The sequence below is a fragment of the Triticum dicoccoides genome, chromosome 6A (genome assembly GCF_002162155.2).
Source record: "Triticum dicoccoides isolate Atlit2015 ecotype Zavitan chromosome 6A, WEW_v2.0, whole genome shotgun sequence".
Lineage (NCBI taxonomy): Eukaryota > Viridiplantae > Streptophyta > Magnoliopsida > Poales > Poaceae > Triticum > Triticum dicoccoides.
The window spans coordinates 603,614,423-603,631,306 of NC_041390.1; the positions used below are offsets into that span (position 1 = coordinate 603,614,423).

At 46.3% G+C, this 16,884-nt stretch overlaps 1 protein-coding gene across 2 annotated transcripts; it reads right to left on the bottom strand.

Annotated features, from left to right (window-relative positions):
* Positions 1-12,281: 12,281 nt before the first annotated feature.
* Positions 12,282-14,310, bottom strand: LOC119318331 (probable E3 ubiquitin-protein ligase HIP1). 2 transcript variants are annotated; one of them, XM_037592876.1, is made up of 3 exons: positions 13,791-14,310; positions 13,554-13,666; positions 12,282-13,044 (listed from the first exon to the last, which is right to left on the bottom strand). In XM_037592876.1, exons 1-3 carry the CDS (start codon positions 13,947-13,949, stop codon positions 12,705-12,707), a joined length of 612 nt encoding a protein of 203 aa, XP_037448773.1. In that variant the 5' UTR covers positions 13,950-14,310; the 3' UTR covers positions 12,282-12,704. The 2 variants fall into 2 exon arrangements, with proteins under 2 accessions (XP_037448773.1, XP_037448772.1); XM_037592875.1 differs by having other exon boundaries at positions 13,554-13,669.
* Between the last annotated feature and the right edge of the window lie 2,574 nt (positions 14,311-16,884).

Consider the following 16,884-nt stretch of genomic DNA (forward strand, 5'->3'; position numbering starts at 1 on the left):
CTCCAGCAATTCTAGTGGCAGATCATGCCATGGCGGCGTAATCAAAGAGGTTGTCTGCTGCTCCTCCTCCTCCTCCAACTTCAAGGTGGACTTTTTCAGCACAAGGCCATTAGTCAACAGCAGTTCCCTTTCTTCCACCACCGTTGCCAATGGCGGAACGGCCCAGAATGCTCTGCACCAAGGCTTGGTAGGTTGCGGAAGGATCTGTCAGAAGCTGATGGTGTTGTCATCCAAGCAGAACTTGTATAGCCTTTCGCAGTCGCAGCTCGACCAGACAATGTACACACAGTTACCCTGCTGCACCAAACCCACTTCCCCTGGACGCACGGGCACGGAGAAGCCGTAATGCCCGGAGACGAGGAAGGCACGGTCGCCGCCGATGCTATCCACCCTGCTCGATGTCATGGACTCGAGATCCAGGCGGGACACTGTGACGCTGGTGAGCGTGCCGTCGTAGCTAAAATCCCCAAAATGTTGCGTGGCAACTTCGAAGAGATCCCCGCACGACTCCAAGACGTAGTACGTGACCGTCCTGTCGTGTTCCTCTTTGCCGCCACAGAGAGATCCCATCAGCCGCGCTTGGACCGTGCCGTCGCCTTGGTCGCTTATCACAACGAGCGTGTCGGATTCACCGAACGAGTAGATCTTCCCTCCATGGCCGATCATAAAGGTTGTGAGGCTGACGGGGGACTCGAGCCTCAGCCACACCTGTGACTGTGAGACTCCGGGGCGGCAGTGGAGCAGGAACCTATCCACGTCGTCTTCTACATCACGTGCAACGGCGACCACCACGACGCAGTCCGGGTGTGCCGGCGATGTCCCGAGCGTCGCGCACGTCTTTATGGATTCCATCGGCTCGTGCAGCGGCGGCAGCGGGATCTTCTTGTTCTTGGCTGGGTCGTCGTTGTCGGACGAGGTGATGAGGCGGAGGAGGAAGCATTCGGCGGTGGACTCGTCCAGCATCAGCAGCCAGTCGCCGTTGTGGATGCAGCCTAGGCACGTCTTGCCTTGCATCTCGGGAACGATCGTCGCGTGAGAGCTCCCGTCCGCCGAGTCGACGAACGTCTGCCGCTCCCCGCGCGTTCCCTGGACCAGCCATGGCCTGGTGCCGAAGCCCGACGGGGCCGAGGGTTCAGCAGCCATCCTGTCGAGCTGTTCCAGGGCCGGTTCTCTTCTGACCATCGAGAGAGAGAGAGAGAGAGAGAGAGAGAGAGAGGCCAGGTCAATTATATAGTGCATCGATAGTACGAGAGGCATGAGTCCTTTATGTCACCGTTTGGGCAGGAATTGGTGCACGGTTGGTAAGTTGCGCGGCATCCTGATACTGTTTCTTCCTTTCGGTTAAGAGATACGTCTACGTACGGCCGGATCAGCAACGTTCTGTGTTTTCCTTGCACAAAGATCGTTCATCACCCGACTAATACCAGCTGATATAATATGGAAAAGCAAAGAGTTCGTGTGCGAACTAGGGTTTGTTCAGATGTCCTCAAAGATTCGCCAAATCGTGACACTCCTGGTTTCCTTCCGCTATCGGTTCCGGCTCTAGGGTCGAGACGACCCCATCTCCTCTCCTCCTCCCCGTTGCACCCGCGGGCGACCGGAGGGGAATACCTAGCTGCCCGCCTACTCCACCTCCCTCCCCCCCCCCTCCTCGCCGTTGCCTTGGCGCGGTGGCGGGCCTCCCATCTTCCCCCGCTCGGGGTGGCTAGGCGCGGCACTAGCACAGGGCACGACGATGCTTCCTCTGGAGCTGGCGGCGGCACGCGGCCTTCTGGAGGAGGCGTGATGGGCCGTGGGCGGCGGCGGTTGTCCTCGCGCGCCCAAATCTGTATGGATTTGCATGAGTTTGTATGGATTTATGATATGAGTTTGTATGGATTTGTGATATGACAATATAGGTGTTCGGATCTGGATTATATTATTTGAAGGGTGCCTGACAAGTGCCTGCGAACGCGTCCGCGGGTATTTAAGGGGCCGAATTTGCTGAGTCCGACTGTAGATGCTTTAAAGATGTGCGGGAAAGAGGTCGTCTGCCCAAAAAAGACCGCCCAGTAGAGGATAGCTTTCAGCTGGGGTGGCGACACTCCACACTTTATAATTCGTGTTTGTCATCCGAAGGCCACCGAGTCGTTCGCTGGAAGTTGGTTAATATCTGACGTCAGCCAAATAACGTTTCTGATGATGATATTATTGGGGACTGCGTATTCTTTTTTTTTTTTGCGCGAAAACTTCCGATCTATTCATCAACTGTCAATGTAGTACAAAAAACACTAGAAGTAAAAATTACATCCAGGTCTGTAGACCACCTAGCGACGACTACAATCTCTGGAGCGAGCCGAAGGCGCGCCGCCGTCATCGCCCCTCCCTCGTCGGAGCCGGGCAAACATTGTTGTAGTAGACAGTCGGGAAGTCGTCGTGCTAAGGCCCCATGGGACCAGCGCACCAGAACAGCAACCGCCGCCGATGAAGAGAAGCATAGACCGGAAGGATCCAACCTGCAGACACACAGACGTAGACGAGCGAAGACCGGATCCAGTCGGATCCACCGAAGACAAACGCCGACCGGATCCCATGAGATCCGCCGGAGACAAACCTCCACACGCCTTCCGACGATGCTTGAAACATCACCGGGACGGGGGCTAGGCGGGGAGAACCTTATTCCATCTTCAAGAAGCCGCCACCGCCTCATCTTCTTGAGCATGGCACAAACCCTAACAAAACTCAGAAAAGCATCTAAAAACGGAGCCCTCCCGCCGGCAAGGGCCGGGATCCACCGTGCCTCCATGATCCGAGGACCATAGAAGATAAGGAGGACCGGCGGCGCCGGCGAGAGGCAAGGAAACCCTAGATGGGAGTTGGGGACTGCCTATTCGACTGAATTTTATTTTAAGGCCAGTCATTTGTTTTCCCGAACCACCTTGTAGTGCCAGGGGAGGAGTGAAGTCTGATTTAAACTTTGAGATTGTAGAGCTTGTCGTAAACGAACCCTCACCTTCGAATCCCTGAAGTATGTACCTGTACTCTCTAATCCCGGTCATTTTTAACCTGATGCCTTTTTAAGAGTGGGTTTGATGACATGGCAGGGAAAGACCGGGTTTGCTGACTTTTTGTGTAAATGTGTGCATGCATGCATGTCTTGTGCGTGGCAGCGTGAGTACATGCCGCGCCGGTTGGTCGTTCTTTTTTTTTTTGGCACAGAGGCGCCGGTCGATCAGACGCAGCGTACCTACGCTAGCTACTTCAACACAAAGGTATGCATGTACGAGCAGCGCAAAATAAGATACATGTGTACGCGTACTTGCACACGTACTTGAGGATTGCGTACCTACGTGTGCATTGCTGGCAACATCGTTTTGCTCGCCGACTTCCGACTGTTTGTACACGGCTTCATACACTGGCGAGCTGACAGCCGTCTCGCCGGCTCATGCTCATGCATCGCCGGGGCTGTCGCGTGCCTACCGGCCATCACATCATGCCATCCCTCACCGCCGTTGGGGACCTGAAGGTCTCCATGGACGTCAGCTCAGCCACGTACAACGTCGGCTTGGCCACCCGGGAGCGAGCATACCTCTCCGCCGGGGCTTCCGCGCTGCCCTCCACCTACTTCCTCTTCTGCATCATGTACGCTACGCACCTCGCTGGGTGGGTCTCCAACTCTCTCCATACTGCAGCACAACCATTCGCCATAGCACATCTGTGAGCGCGCGCGGTGGCCGCAGCGCTGCAGCCATCGAAGCTGCACCAGGCACCTTCTTCCTTCCTCGCTACCCCTGGTGCAGCTACTCGGTGCTTTGTATTCTTCCTACGATGCCTTCGTGCCGTAGCAGATCAGACTGAAGCAAACCCCGTGGACGTTGCCTTTTCTTGTGTGTGTTTCCTATAGAAGAGTTATCTCTGTTCACTTGAGACGAAAGCTCGTTAGCTGGGTTGGTGCGCACGTTCCGCACTTCAACACATGTGCTGCCTAACCCATCAATCCCGGCCATTCCTGATGCCAAATACGAAATCCCTGTTTGGGTGTGATCGCAAGGTTAAAAACGATCGGGATTAGAGAGTACAGGGTACGGACTTTAGGGATTCGGAGGTGAGGGTTCGTTTTTCACAAGCTCTACAACCTTAGAGTTTAAATTAGACTTCACTCGCCAGGGGAGTATACATGCAAACCATTGCTTTGCCAGCTAAAACTATGCTAGGCGTGACGCAAGAACACCTACATGCAGGCGCCACACGCACATAAACATGTACCCACACCCACATGCATACACACACATGCGCCGCACATATGACGTGCTCATCATTAACTTTTTGGTTCTGCCGATGGAGCAAAATAAACACGCAGCTATGTGTTAGGTGTCTAAATTTTCAATCAAATCGCTCTCCACCATTCGATGTAGATCCAAAGGCCTAGCTGGCTTCTTCACCCACCCTTTTCTTCCCCTATATGAAAACTGAATTAAAAACCAAAAATTCAAAAAGGAAAATAATATTATTCAACTATGTGTAACATAATAGAACATAAAAACTTATACTATATCTAGCCTTCTATCCCTATACTTATATACTAGAATTAAAATAAAGAAAATAAAATGAAATGAAACTATACCCATATACTTATAGTAAAATTTAAATAAAGAAAACCGAAAAAATGAAGTTTTATACATAATAATTTATTGGCATTGGTATTACCATTCAAAGAAAGAAAATGGAAAATAAATTAAACAAATAATGACAAAATTTGCAACAAGAAATGCAAGAATAAATATATAATAGTGGAATTTTCACCAAAAATAAGTTTTTCAACAAGAAATGAATTAGTGGCATTGGTATTACCCTTTAAGAAGCAAGTAAATAAAAATAAATAAATAAATAATTGCAAAATTTGCACACACGCACTTTACAAAAAGAGTTGCATTTTTATATACTATGCAAGAATAAGCATATAATAGTCAAATTTCTCAAAAATAGAAGTTTACTAAAAATAATTGAATTAGCGACATTAGTATTACTCGTAAAAAATATAACTAAATCAAAATAATGAAGTTTTCTAAGGAATAATGAACAGGTGGCATCGGTATTAACCATAAAGAAGAAAGAAAAAGAAAGAAAAACTTAAAAAATGAAATAATAAAGTTTTCTAAGGAAGAATGAATAAGTGGCATTGGTATTACCCTTACCGAAGAAAGAAAATGAAATAAAAACTAATTTATTTTATTGTAATAAGACTTCTCTTAGTTGGACGAATGAGCCTCCGGGCTATCTGGTTTCTCATCTTGTGGACAATACAATGGCTATCTTAAGTCAATAAAGCTAGCCACGATGGCCTTCCAAAAAAGAAAAAGGAAATAGAAACTAAAGATTAAAATAATGAAGTTTTCTAAGGGAAAACAAATTAGTGGTATTGGTATTACCCTTTAAAAATAATTAAAATGAAAAACAATAATGAAAACATTTGCCCACAAATGACAAAAAAATTGCACCTTTTTATGATATGCAAGAATAAGCTTATAGTAGTGGATTATTTTCAAAGAAGAAGTTTTCTAAGAAAGAATGAATTATGGCACGGTTATTACTCTTTAAGAAGAAAAAAGAAGAAAGGAAACAAACAAATGAAAAAATTGCGCACAATATTTTTTTTGAAAATGAACCCAATTCAAATACATGGTATACAATTACCTTCATCTTCATTTCTGTTTCCGTTGATTGATACTTGCATGTCCATTGCATATGAATGTACAGTGACGCCTTCATTTTGTTTGTAGGCATACCAAGCTTTGGAAGCATTCAAGGCCCAACATGACAATAATCTGTTCATCCTCACCCATTGTTAGACGATCATTTCTAATGACAAGAAGTTCAAGGAGCAATATGCTGCCCTCAAGAAGAATGAAGGGCGGAGGTTGTCGTTGACCATGGTGAGGGAGAGAAGCGCCCGAGAGGGACTACCAACTCCATGCAGGACGAGAAGTGTGATGCAGCGACATTTGCCTCGCAAGAAACTTTGCAAGGCATATGATGTCCCAAAAGGAAGCAAGAGAGGAGAAGCGTCGACAAAAGAAAGAGGAGCCAATGAAGGTCTACATCCAGATACTTCATAGGAGGCGGGCATGCAAGCGAAGAAGTTTGAGATAGAGGCGGTCAATGCCAAGATCTAAGCAAAAGAGGTGGCACTCGCTTTCATGGTGAAGGAGGTGGAGATCATGATGGTGGACTTGAGCAAGGTGTCCTCGAGAAGAAGGCCTTGGTTCGAGAAGAGGCAAAATGAGATGCACGAGCTAGATGGTTGATTTATGGCCGAGAACGCCATATTTTTTGTATGTCGACATGTGTGCCGACATGAAACCATAATCGAGATGTATGGCGTGGTTGAATTATGTCCATCTTTTTATGTGCTGGCAACTCTGCTGGCCACTGACAGTTGTGTAGAAAACTGTGGTTTTCTTTAAGGATGACATGGCCGCTGGCATGAATTGCATTTTCTTAGATTAAATTTGATTGTCAAAAATTCAAACGTGGACAAAAAATGTGTTTGCCGGTTGGGCGCACCTACCAGACGTGGGCTGTCAACGTGCTTCCAGCCGACCCAAATGAACAAAAAGGTCAAAATCCGCGCCTATTTGGGTCGGCGTGGTGGACTTGCCCTAAGGTTGGTACAAGATACGAGTAACACCGCCACATCTTACCCGCCTGGCAATACATTTGGCCCAACAATTTTCATGTAGATATAAAACTTAGCCGTTCCACGACAACAACTAATTGAGAAATGCTCCTTTGGGAGCCTCTCCAAGGGTCATCTGGGGTGGGTTGAGAGTGTTGTTACTTGGCGCGCTCTCAGCCGCCGCTACGTGTCGCGCTTTGGGTGCTCCCTTCAAATTTTGTTTTTTTTTTCGTACGCGTTTTCGGCTTTTTAGATGGTTTCTTGTGGGTTTTTTCGGCTTTTCGTTCTTCACTCGTCTTTCTTAGCTTTTCGAGAAAAAAGAAATTAAAAAAATTGCACGAAAGTACGTGTTCCTTTTTTTTCTTTCATTAGAGGCACAGATTTGTTTCCTCGAGAGGCATGGCCGTGCCTCTCGGAAATATAAGAAAATAACGTTTTCTCTTTTTTTTGTCCTTATGTGAGAGGCGCGATTTTGCTTCCGTGCCTCTCAAAATAGAAAAAAACGTGTTTTCTTATATTTTTTTCCTTCTCTGAGAGGTACGGTTTTCCTTTTGCGAGAGGTGCCTTTCAGAAACGAAAAAAACACATTTTCTATTTTTCCTTTCGTGAGAGGCACCGTTTTGCGTTTGAAAGCGTTTTTTTTCTTTCGTCAGAAGAGCGATTTTGCTTCTGTGAGAAGCATGGGCGTGCGTCTCGAAAACAAAAAACATTTTATTTTTTGCTTCCGTGAGAGGCGCGAATTTGCTTCCGCGAAAGGCACGGCCATGCCTCTCGGAAACGGCTTTCGGAAAAGGAAACGAAAATGTGCTCCCGGTTCGGTTCTTTTTTCTTTTTTGTCTGGTTTTTTTGTGAAAGAAAAAGTTCGTTAAAACCTAGCAACATGATATCTAGTTTTGAAAATCTCGACGCGAGGAATCCAACGATGAAAATGATTCAAGATTTGGACGCACAGCTTAAGAGGTAAAATGTTTTGAATAAATGAATGTAGAAAAAAAGGGAAACTCTCGGCTTGCCACAAGTGGCGCACATGCAGCGTGCTACTTGTCGCAACTTATGAGGGTGGAAGTGATCTTTGGAAGAGTGTTCCTTAATTAGTGATTTCGCCATTCCGCTAATATAATAATTTGAATTCCCTATTCGACGTATTTTGCATCGAACTATCGCTGTTTCGCACGGAGGAGATCGATCGATTGTTCGAGCTGAGCCGACCCGTTTAAGCGTTCAACGTCCCTGGTTTTGGAACCCTCTAGACGCTCTCAGCCTCTTTTTTGTTTTAGGAAACTTCTACAAGCTTCCTAAACCGGTTTTTTCTTTTTGTTCTATTTTTTTGTTTTCCTTTTTTCCCTTTTCCTGTTTTTTCCCTTTCGCTACTCTTTCCCATTTCTGTTTATTTTTCTTTTGTTTCTATTTCATTTTTTCTTTTCTTTCCTTTCCTTTCAATTTTTCATTTCCAATTTTAGTTTTCTTTCTTCAATTTTTGTCATTTAAAAAAAATTGTTGTCTTTCATTGTCTTTTTCAAACATCTGAAAAATGTCCAGGACTTTCAAAAAATGTTCAGAATTTAAAAATGTTCCCATTATTAATAATTTATCACAAATTTTAACAAGAAATCATGTTTCAGAAATTGTTCGCAAGATGTCCATTTTGTCAGTATTAAAAAAAACAACGTTCACATTTAAAAAATTGTTTGCACTTTTCAGAAAATGGTCAGTTTTTAAAAAATTTCTTCAGCAATTATTCAGAATTTCAGAACATGTTCCTGCTTTAAAACATAGTCCACAAATTTTAAGAAATGTTCATGTTCCCATATTTGCAGGTGTTTCAACAATTGTGTGCTGTTCGAAAATTGTTCTCAAATTTAAAAAAAAATCATGTGTTCAAATTTTGTTTGTCTTTTCCAAAAATTATTCCGAAGGTTATTTCAAAATATTCACAACTTCACAAAATGTTCCTGTTTTCAAAAAATATAATTTTTTAAAAATATTCATGTTTACAATTTTTTAGAAGTTTCAAAAAAAAATATCCCGTTCCAAAAATTGTTAATAAATTTCAACAAATGTTCGTGTTTTGAAATTTTCTTCGGCAGTTTCAGAAAAAAAATTCGCCTTTCCAAATTTTGTTTTCAGAATTTTCAGAAAATGTTTTCAGCATTTAATGATCACTAATTTTAGAAATTTTGCGAAGTTGTGCTGAGGTTCTTAACAGTTTGTGCTGTCTTATAATCACTAAAGTGCGATGGTTCAGCTGGTTGTATCGCCTTCCCTCTCAGGATGAGATCCTGGGTTCGATACACTTTGAGGGCACAACCCCAACTGTCCATGTGGACGCGAGTAACAGGTACATGTTGCCACTTGCCCTAGCCCATGGAGCGCAACTCATATATGAACTGTCGACTATTTGTTGCAATAAGCGACAAATAGGATTTGCCGTGTATACGACCGTCTGACGCGAGTGTTTCCTCGGCTGGAGGTCCAACAACATGTGAAGGAATGCACTCAACTTTGACTTAGTGCTAAGAAATTCTCAGGCGACTAAACTATTTAGGGATGCCATCTGATATTGGGAGTTCGAAGAATGGTGCCTTTAAATACCTGAAAGATCGTTTATGGAGTAAGGTGCATGGTTGGGTGGAAAACACCATGTCATCGGCAGGCAAGGAGTTTCTAGTCAAATCAGTAGCCCAGTCCATACCGGTATTCTCCATGTCATGCTTTAAACTCCCAAGGAGGTTATGTGAACATCTCAATATGCTTATCAGGAAGTTTTGGTGGGGAAGCAAAGATGGCAAAAGGAAACCTCATTGGGTATCTTGGAAAAGTATGACACAACCAAAGGGAATGGGAGGTCTAGGATTCAAAGATTTTGATCTTTTCAATATGGCGATGTTGGCATGACAGGCTTGGAGATTACTCCAAACACCAGAGTCCCTTAGTGCTCGCTTATTGAAGAGCATATATTTCCCTGACTCCACTATTTTGGAGGCGACTTTGGGCAACCACCCCAGTCAGATATGGCGAGCCATTATCGAAGGTAGAGATACACTCAAACAGGGACTAATTCGTAAAATTGGCAACGATCAGTCTACTCGAATCTGGAAGGACCCGTGGCTGCCAAGAGACGAGATGCTACGGCCATATGGGTGTATTCACCCTAATCCGCCAACCCTGGTATCGGAACTGATCGACCACACTAGTGCTTCGTGGAACAACCAACTAATCAACCAAGTGTTCATGCCCACGGATGCTTGCACCATTATGGGAATTCCGTTGTGCACTCGTAATCTCCAGGACTTCTGGAGCTGGAATTTTGAAACAAGCGGAAACTTCACCGTCAAATCTGCTTATCGCATGCTTGTAGCGACAAGACAGCGCCGGGAGGCATGGCTTGAGGGCACGGCTGGAACATCAAATATTGCGTCCGAGGAGGGAGCTTGGAAAACTTTCTGGAAGACCCAGGTTCCTGCAAAGGTTAGGATGTTCCTCTGGCATTTATCAAAGCATTATCTCCCTACGGAGGACATCAGGGCTCATCGACACATGGCAGATAATGCTCACTGCGGCTTATGTGGCTCTCCTGATTCATGGAGACATTCTCTCGTTAACTGCACTAGCTCGAGAGGTGTGTGGGCATTAGTTGATGAGGAGCTAGCAAAAAATCTGGTCTCAAACACGGAACCCAATGCCAAACAGTTGCTCTTCACCTTCATGCACTCGCTATCACATGACCAGTTTGTATTGCTTGCGGTTACACTCTGGGCGATATGGACAGCGCGTCGCAAGGCTATTCATGAAGGAATTTTCCAATCGCCTCAAGCAATTAACTCCTTTGTCCGGCGCTTCATTGCTGAACTCAATATGATCGACGTGAGAAGCCCTATGAGGGGAGGAGTTCAACCTACGGGCCAGACACAAGCTGCACGCCCCAAAGCTCCTCCGGTTGGCTATGCCAAGATTCACGTAGATGCTGGAGTAAGAGCAAGGAAGGGTGGATCAGCAGCAGCAGTTTGCCGGGACAGGCAAGGCAACTTCTTAGGCAGCTCCGCATTGGTGGTAGCTGGCCTAGAGGATCCAACAATACTTGAGACTATAGCTTGCAGAGAGGCTTTGGCACTAGCGGAAGATCATAACCTGCACAATTTCGTCGTAGCATATGATTCCAAGCAAACAGTGGCTGATATTTTATGCGGGGGCAGAGGCAAGAGTGGTTCTATTGTCCAGGAGATCAATCTTACAACAACTTTATTTCAGTGTAATTTCTGTTTTGAAGGTCGTGTTGCTAATGTCGAAGCATATAGATTAGCCAAATATTCGCTTAGTCTCAGTCGGGGGCGCCACCTCTGGTTAGGCCAGCCCCACCGAGTTGTATCCCACCTCATGTGGTCTTTGATGAATAAAATTTGGCTTTTCCCTAAGAAAAGACTAAACTATTTACAAGATATAGAAAAGTGTACACTGTGCATTAATAGTTTATTCTTTTAGTGTAAAAATTATTTGTCTGAGTTCACGATGTTGATTGAGTGCAAAGAAAATCTCAAGAGGTTGAGGATTAACATTTTTTTTTTAAAATCTCTTATAGATCTAGAAGAGACTTTTGCCGAATATTAATATGGGTGATACTACACGTCGACTAGATGATAATCGAATTGCATCAACCGCCTCGGTAGGTGTTGGATGGCATACGGGACAGCCGTCAGGTGCCAGTCGTGATGCTTTCAAAGCTTTGTGACATGAGTCATATTTTCCCGCAAAAAAAAAAGACATGAGTCATATTACGCTTCATGAACCGCTTTCTATGGTTCATGTAAAAATCACTACAACATGATCTATGCTTCAACCACCTCTGTTGATGCCCGTCATTTGCAGCATGACCCGTGTTGCGATCGGACGCAACATGGGCCATGTTGCAATTCAAGGTTGAGCTGCCACATGTACCTTGCGCTGGCCTGTCATCTGCAACATGGCCTGTGTTACGACTTCAACATGGGCCACGTTACTATCTCGCCTGACCTCCCACAGGGACATGCATCATGTGCGCGAGGTGATGGTAATCACGATGAAAATCAGTTGCTTGAGTGCTAGCCTTCTCATTAATGGATTCTTCAAAAGTATCTTTTCTCGAGCAAAAAAAATCAAATTGATATTTTTTTATTCACCGACTGAAATTAACAAAAGAGTATGGCTAGATCTCACTCGAGTGAAACTTAACCACGTCTCAGTGAAGTGACAGAATATACAAAATAAAATATATTTTTGCACGGATCTTCATGTAAGATCTTACGAATATAGTATTGACTGAGACTTCGTTAAATCTCAGTCCAACTGAGATTTAGCAATCCTGTTAACAAAACCATAATAAAAACAACAACCATCGGAGCTTGGATCTCTTTGGAGCGCAGAAAATATTTCACGTGAGCATATCTGTAGCCTGTTTTGGATTATTTTTTCCTTCACGTTTTGAACAAGCAGCCAAGTACTCACTCCTTTCTAAAATGTAAGTCGATGGTTGACTTTTCTAGTTTTTCACAACTTTAACTATGATTTTTGCCAACAATGATGCGACTTATACATGTTCAATCTATATAGTTGATACGCATATATTAGTGATTACAGTCATGCGTCAAAATCATGTAAAGTGAAGCGCGTCTTATATTTCGGAAATGATGAAGCAGATAACAGCACACAGCAAAGCGCAACTTGATGGTAAATTGTTAATCCAACGCTCACAAAGAAAGCAGCAACAAGATCCTAAAAAAAAAGCAGCAACAAAATAATCGACGGCTAGGTGCGGTCACCGGGCGAGCAGCTCCCGGCGTCGGTGGCACGGCCGGACACGTCTCCCCGCGCACCACCACACGCTTGGTTCGCAGGCGACACCGGCGACCCGCAGCAGCAGCAGTGCGCCGCTGCCCCACGCACTGCAACTTGCCGGCGGGGCGCGGCCAGGACACAAGGCATCCCATGCACGCGCAGGTGTCTGCTACTGTGCCACGCGGCTCCACCGATGCGCCATGGCCTGGTCCGGCTCCGGCCGAGAAGGAACCAATGTGCGCTAGACATGCTGGTGGTCGGCGAGGCGGACGGCGGCGCGGCAGAAGGGGCAGCGGGAGGCGGCCTGGACCCAGGGCACGGCGCAGGCCCAGTGGAAGCGGTGCGCGCAGGGGAGGTGCGCCAGCACGTCCCCGGCCCGGAACTCCTCCAGGCACACCGCGCACTCCGCCTGCTGCTGATGCTGCTCCTTCCTCCGGCCCCAGCTGAACCGCCGGCCGCCGCCTCTCTTCGTGAACACCTCCCGCTGCAGGGCGCTCGCCGCCCCTGCCGTGTCCTTGGCCGGGTGGTCGCTGGTGGTGCTCGACGGGGCCGGGAGCCGGAGGCTTCCCGTGCTGTGGCGCCTGCAAGTCGCAACGCAGAGGATTGATTAAGCCACTGGTTCGTAGGAAATTTAGCTGAATCAAATACAGAGCCATCAAGGCAGAGCTAGCTCTGCTCGAGAACAGAGAAAACACAAGGAAGAATCTTGATACTGACTGACTCAGATTTTCTTGAGCGTAAATCAGCCTCTGCAGCAGAGCTGATTGATCAGTGAGTGACATCATGACTCCATGCATGAACTCACTCATCAATCATGAGCAAATTATATCCATCCTTACCAAGAAAAAGTATACTGAATTTTCTCTCTGAAAATGCAAACGATGCCACAGGAAGCTAGATTCCTTCACAAAAGTACTTTGGCTCCTTCACTAAAAAAGCACCTGCTATCTAATGACTCATGTCCATGTTTCTTGTTTCACAATTCAAACAAGTTTCACCAAACAGGGGTCTCTGAAGTCCGAATTGTGTAAAAATCTTGAAAAAACAGCAGTGAATTCAAAAAGGGTAAGAAGAACCGTAAGTAAAGTACCTCTTGACCACAGATTCTCTCTGGCTCCTGAGCTTGTGATCCAGCCTCTCCTTGGCCTCCCGGGCGATGCCGTCCAGCTGCGTCGTCCACGCCTCCTCGCCCACGCCGCTCCTCTGCTGCAAATCGGGTTTCATCGAGCCACAGGAAACGATCGAGATTAGTACTGTAATCAACATGCGAGCATCAATCAAACAGGAGGATGACGAACAATCCATGGCTTCTACTAGTTGTTATTACCATCGCAAAACCTGACGAGCCGAGGTGGGCGTGGTCGTGCCCGAACATGCCGAGCGACGCCGGCCGCCGCGCGCCGGCGCACGGGGCCTCCGCCGCCGGCCGGAGCCTCCTCCTCCTGGCAAACTCGACGCCAGGGAGCATCCCGGCCATGAGGCCCATCCACCACCACCACGTGATCTGTACCACGACAACAACACAGCACCAGCCTGCCGCCTAATGCCTACAAAACGCACGTACCTATCCACCAGCAGCAATCTACCAACCTAGCTAGCGTGTGCGCTCTCGGCTACGATCGAGATTCAGGGGCTCGGGAAGAACTGTATGTGGAAAGCCTCCATTTTGAGCAGGAAGAGGAGGAGGAGCGCGTCCATGTCCGGCCGACCATCAACCTGCAGGCTCGTCGTCCGGACGGGGGGCAGCGGCTTTCTATCTAGGGGAGGGGGTGATGCTCATGGAGTGGGCGCGCTCCAACTGTGAACTGTGCATGCCAATTGCCCCAACCACCTTCACTCTGCTCTATTCATAGCAGCGTAGCTGGGAGATCGAGTGGATGCGCGTGTATTTATGCGATCCCCGTGGGCCCACGTGACCGGAATTTCGAGCATGATTTTTTTTATTCTTTTAGGTGCTAGGACAAACCTCGTTGGATAATTAGGCTTCGTGGCTATGTATGCGGCACCTGTTTGGATGGCTGCCGTTCACTCTGTCTAAGCCTAGCCTTCCAAGAATTGCACAGATATATTTATTTACTTCTTTAAAAATCACATCCAACCCATTCATCATAATACTTTTTTGGAAAACTTTTAATCTATTCATCTATAATCATGACAGTGCAACAGACACAAAAAATAATGATAATTACAACCAGATTTGCAGAACACCTAATGATGACTATAAGCACTGAAGCGAGCTGTCGTCATCGCCCCTCCCTCGCCGGAGTCGGGCACAACTTGTTGTAGTAGACAGTCGGAAAGTCATCATGCTAAGCAGGAGAGGAGCTAGGATAGCACTGGGCCCCGGGCCTGCTTCATTGCTACAGTGATTAACAGTGTAAAAAACGCTACAGTCAATAAAGGAATAAATCCTCACGCCCCGGGCCGAGCCCCCCCCCCCCCCCTCCAGCCTGGGTCTTGTCTCCACCCCTAGTGCTAAGACCCCATAGGACAAAGGCACCAGAACAGCAACCGCCGTCGATGAAGAGAAATTTAGATCGGAAGGATCCAACCTCAAGACACATGAATAAAGATGAATCATCAGAACACAAAGCAACTCAAACATAATAAAAATTACATCGAAGTCCTTAGGCCACTCAGCGATTACTATCACCGTGAAAACGAGCCAATGACGTGCCGCTATAGCTACTTGCCTATCGGAGTCGGCATGACCCTGTCGATAACAGTCGGGAAGTCGTCTGCACGTGTCCATACAAAATAATTCCCCAAAGCCACAGTCGTTGTCGGTGTACCCTCGAATTGTTCTGCGGCCTTTGACACCAAAACTTAAAGGTCGTATGCCAGACAAGAAACTCACCCCTATGAATGCACGCGCACACACCTTACAGCCTCGAGAAGATGGTAGAATATACACCGAATCTTCCTCGATCTTGTCATGCTGGGCGAATTCAAGATGAATTGGAACCCAGAAGACCATCTCCATGCCGAAGCACCAACCATTTGCCGAGCGCCATCTCCACAAGGTCCACTTTCTCCGCACGCTTCCTGACGGTACAAAACACCACATGAACAAGGGCAGGGTGGGAGAGTTTTTCCATGCCGTCGTCATTGTCTCACCACTTGTATCTCTACCACGGACTCAGACACTCAGATCCGGGGTTACCAATGCACGCGACGATGACGGTGCCGCCGGTTGAAGAGAAAACCCTAGGAAAATCAGGTGCTAGACTAGAGTTGCACACATTCAGACGCATTTTCTTATATCTCCAACATTTGGGCGCACACCGGCACCAAGGAACTAGCCAACATCATCCCGGAAACGTAGCCCTAGGCCAACGTGGATGCCACATCTGTTCTTCGCGTGCCGTGGTGGCGCTTAAGTCATCCTTGTGCACATGCATGCGGGCTACCGATCGTTGTTGCTCATGTAATTCTCTCCAGCATAGCAATAAATCTGTAATTCACGCTACCTATCAATGCAAAGATACGTAAGACTTTTTACATGTTCATGAAAAGAAAAAGACTCCTGAAGACAGCACAGGAGAACACTATTGCGTTTCATCCTACTCGAATAATTGCACATTTTGTGGTGCTGGTGAATCAGATGTCTCAGTTGTCATGTCGAGGAAGAAAATTCTATGTTGCTTACACCAACTACCAAAATCGGTTTCACAAATTATTACACCATAGTACTTCTTTTACGTGCGAACCAACCGGTGTTCATTTATTTATTTAACACGGTCTAATCAAAGTTGTTTGCATACACTTGCCTCTATGAACATCTTTCAGAGGTTGAGCCGGCATAACATCTTGAGATTTTACAGAGTCACCATGGACATATCGCAATCAACAGGAACATCTCCTTCCATTAAACAAACATAGCTGGAAGTCTAAAATAAATCTAGAAACAATGTGAGCATCAACGTCAAGTCTAGGCGTTAAACCTTTCTCTCTTTTTTGCGGGGAAAAGTCTAGGCCTTAAACCTTGATGGGTTGGGAATACCATCGTCCTTCTAACCATCCAACCACATGTTTATTCGTCAATCTGTGCTTTGATGGTTAGAAGGACGATGGTAGTCTCATCTCGGCATTTGTGCTCGCATTTTTCTTAATTTGTTTTAGGCCTGCCGACGATGTGTGTTCAGTTACAGAAGACGTTCTCGTCGACTATAAAGGCATCTGTGGCAATTTTATCAATTTCAAGATGATGTGCTACCTCACTCTTTCAAAAATGTTCATAGGGGTATGTTGTGCATGCATGTGTTCATATGGTTGAGTTTATGTGTGTATGTATGAGCACTGCGTTTGTACTGTGTTAATTTTTTTTACTCATTTTGCGCTTATAAAAGCGTGAAGGAACACGAAAACTCATCAAACTCGACGTGACCAATCGATGTAGCAAACCAATCAACCGGCCATCC

What these genes read in the sequence shown, in the direction of transcription:
- LOC119318331 (XM_037592875.1), bottom strand. Translation starts at nt 13,949, where the DNA reads ATGGGCCTCATGGCCGGGATGCTCCCTGGCGTCGAGTTTGCCAGGAGG. An exon ending in GCTCGTCAGGTTTTGCGATG is followed by an intron (nt 13,670 to 13,790) that starts GTAATAACAACT and finishes CCCGATTTGCAG; the next exon opens with CAGAGGAGCGGCGTGGGCGA. An exon ending in AGAGAATCTGTGGTCAAGAG is followed by an intron (nt 13,045 to 13,553) that starts GTACTTTACTTA and finishes TGCGACTTGCAG; the next exon opens with GCGCCACAGCACGGGAAGCC.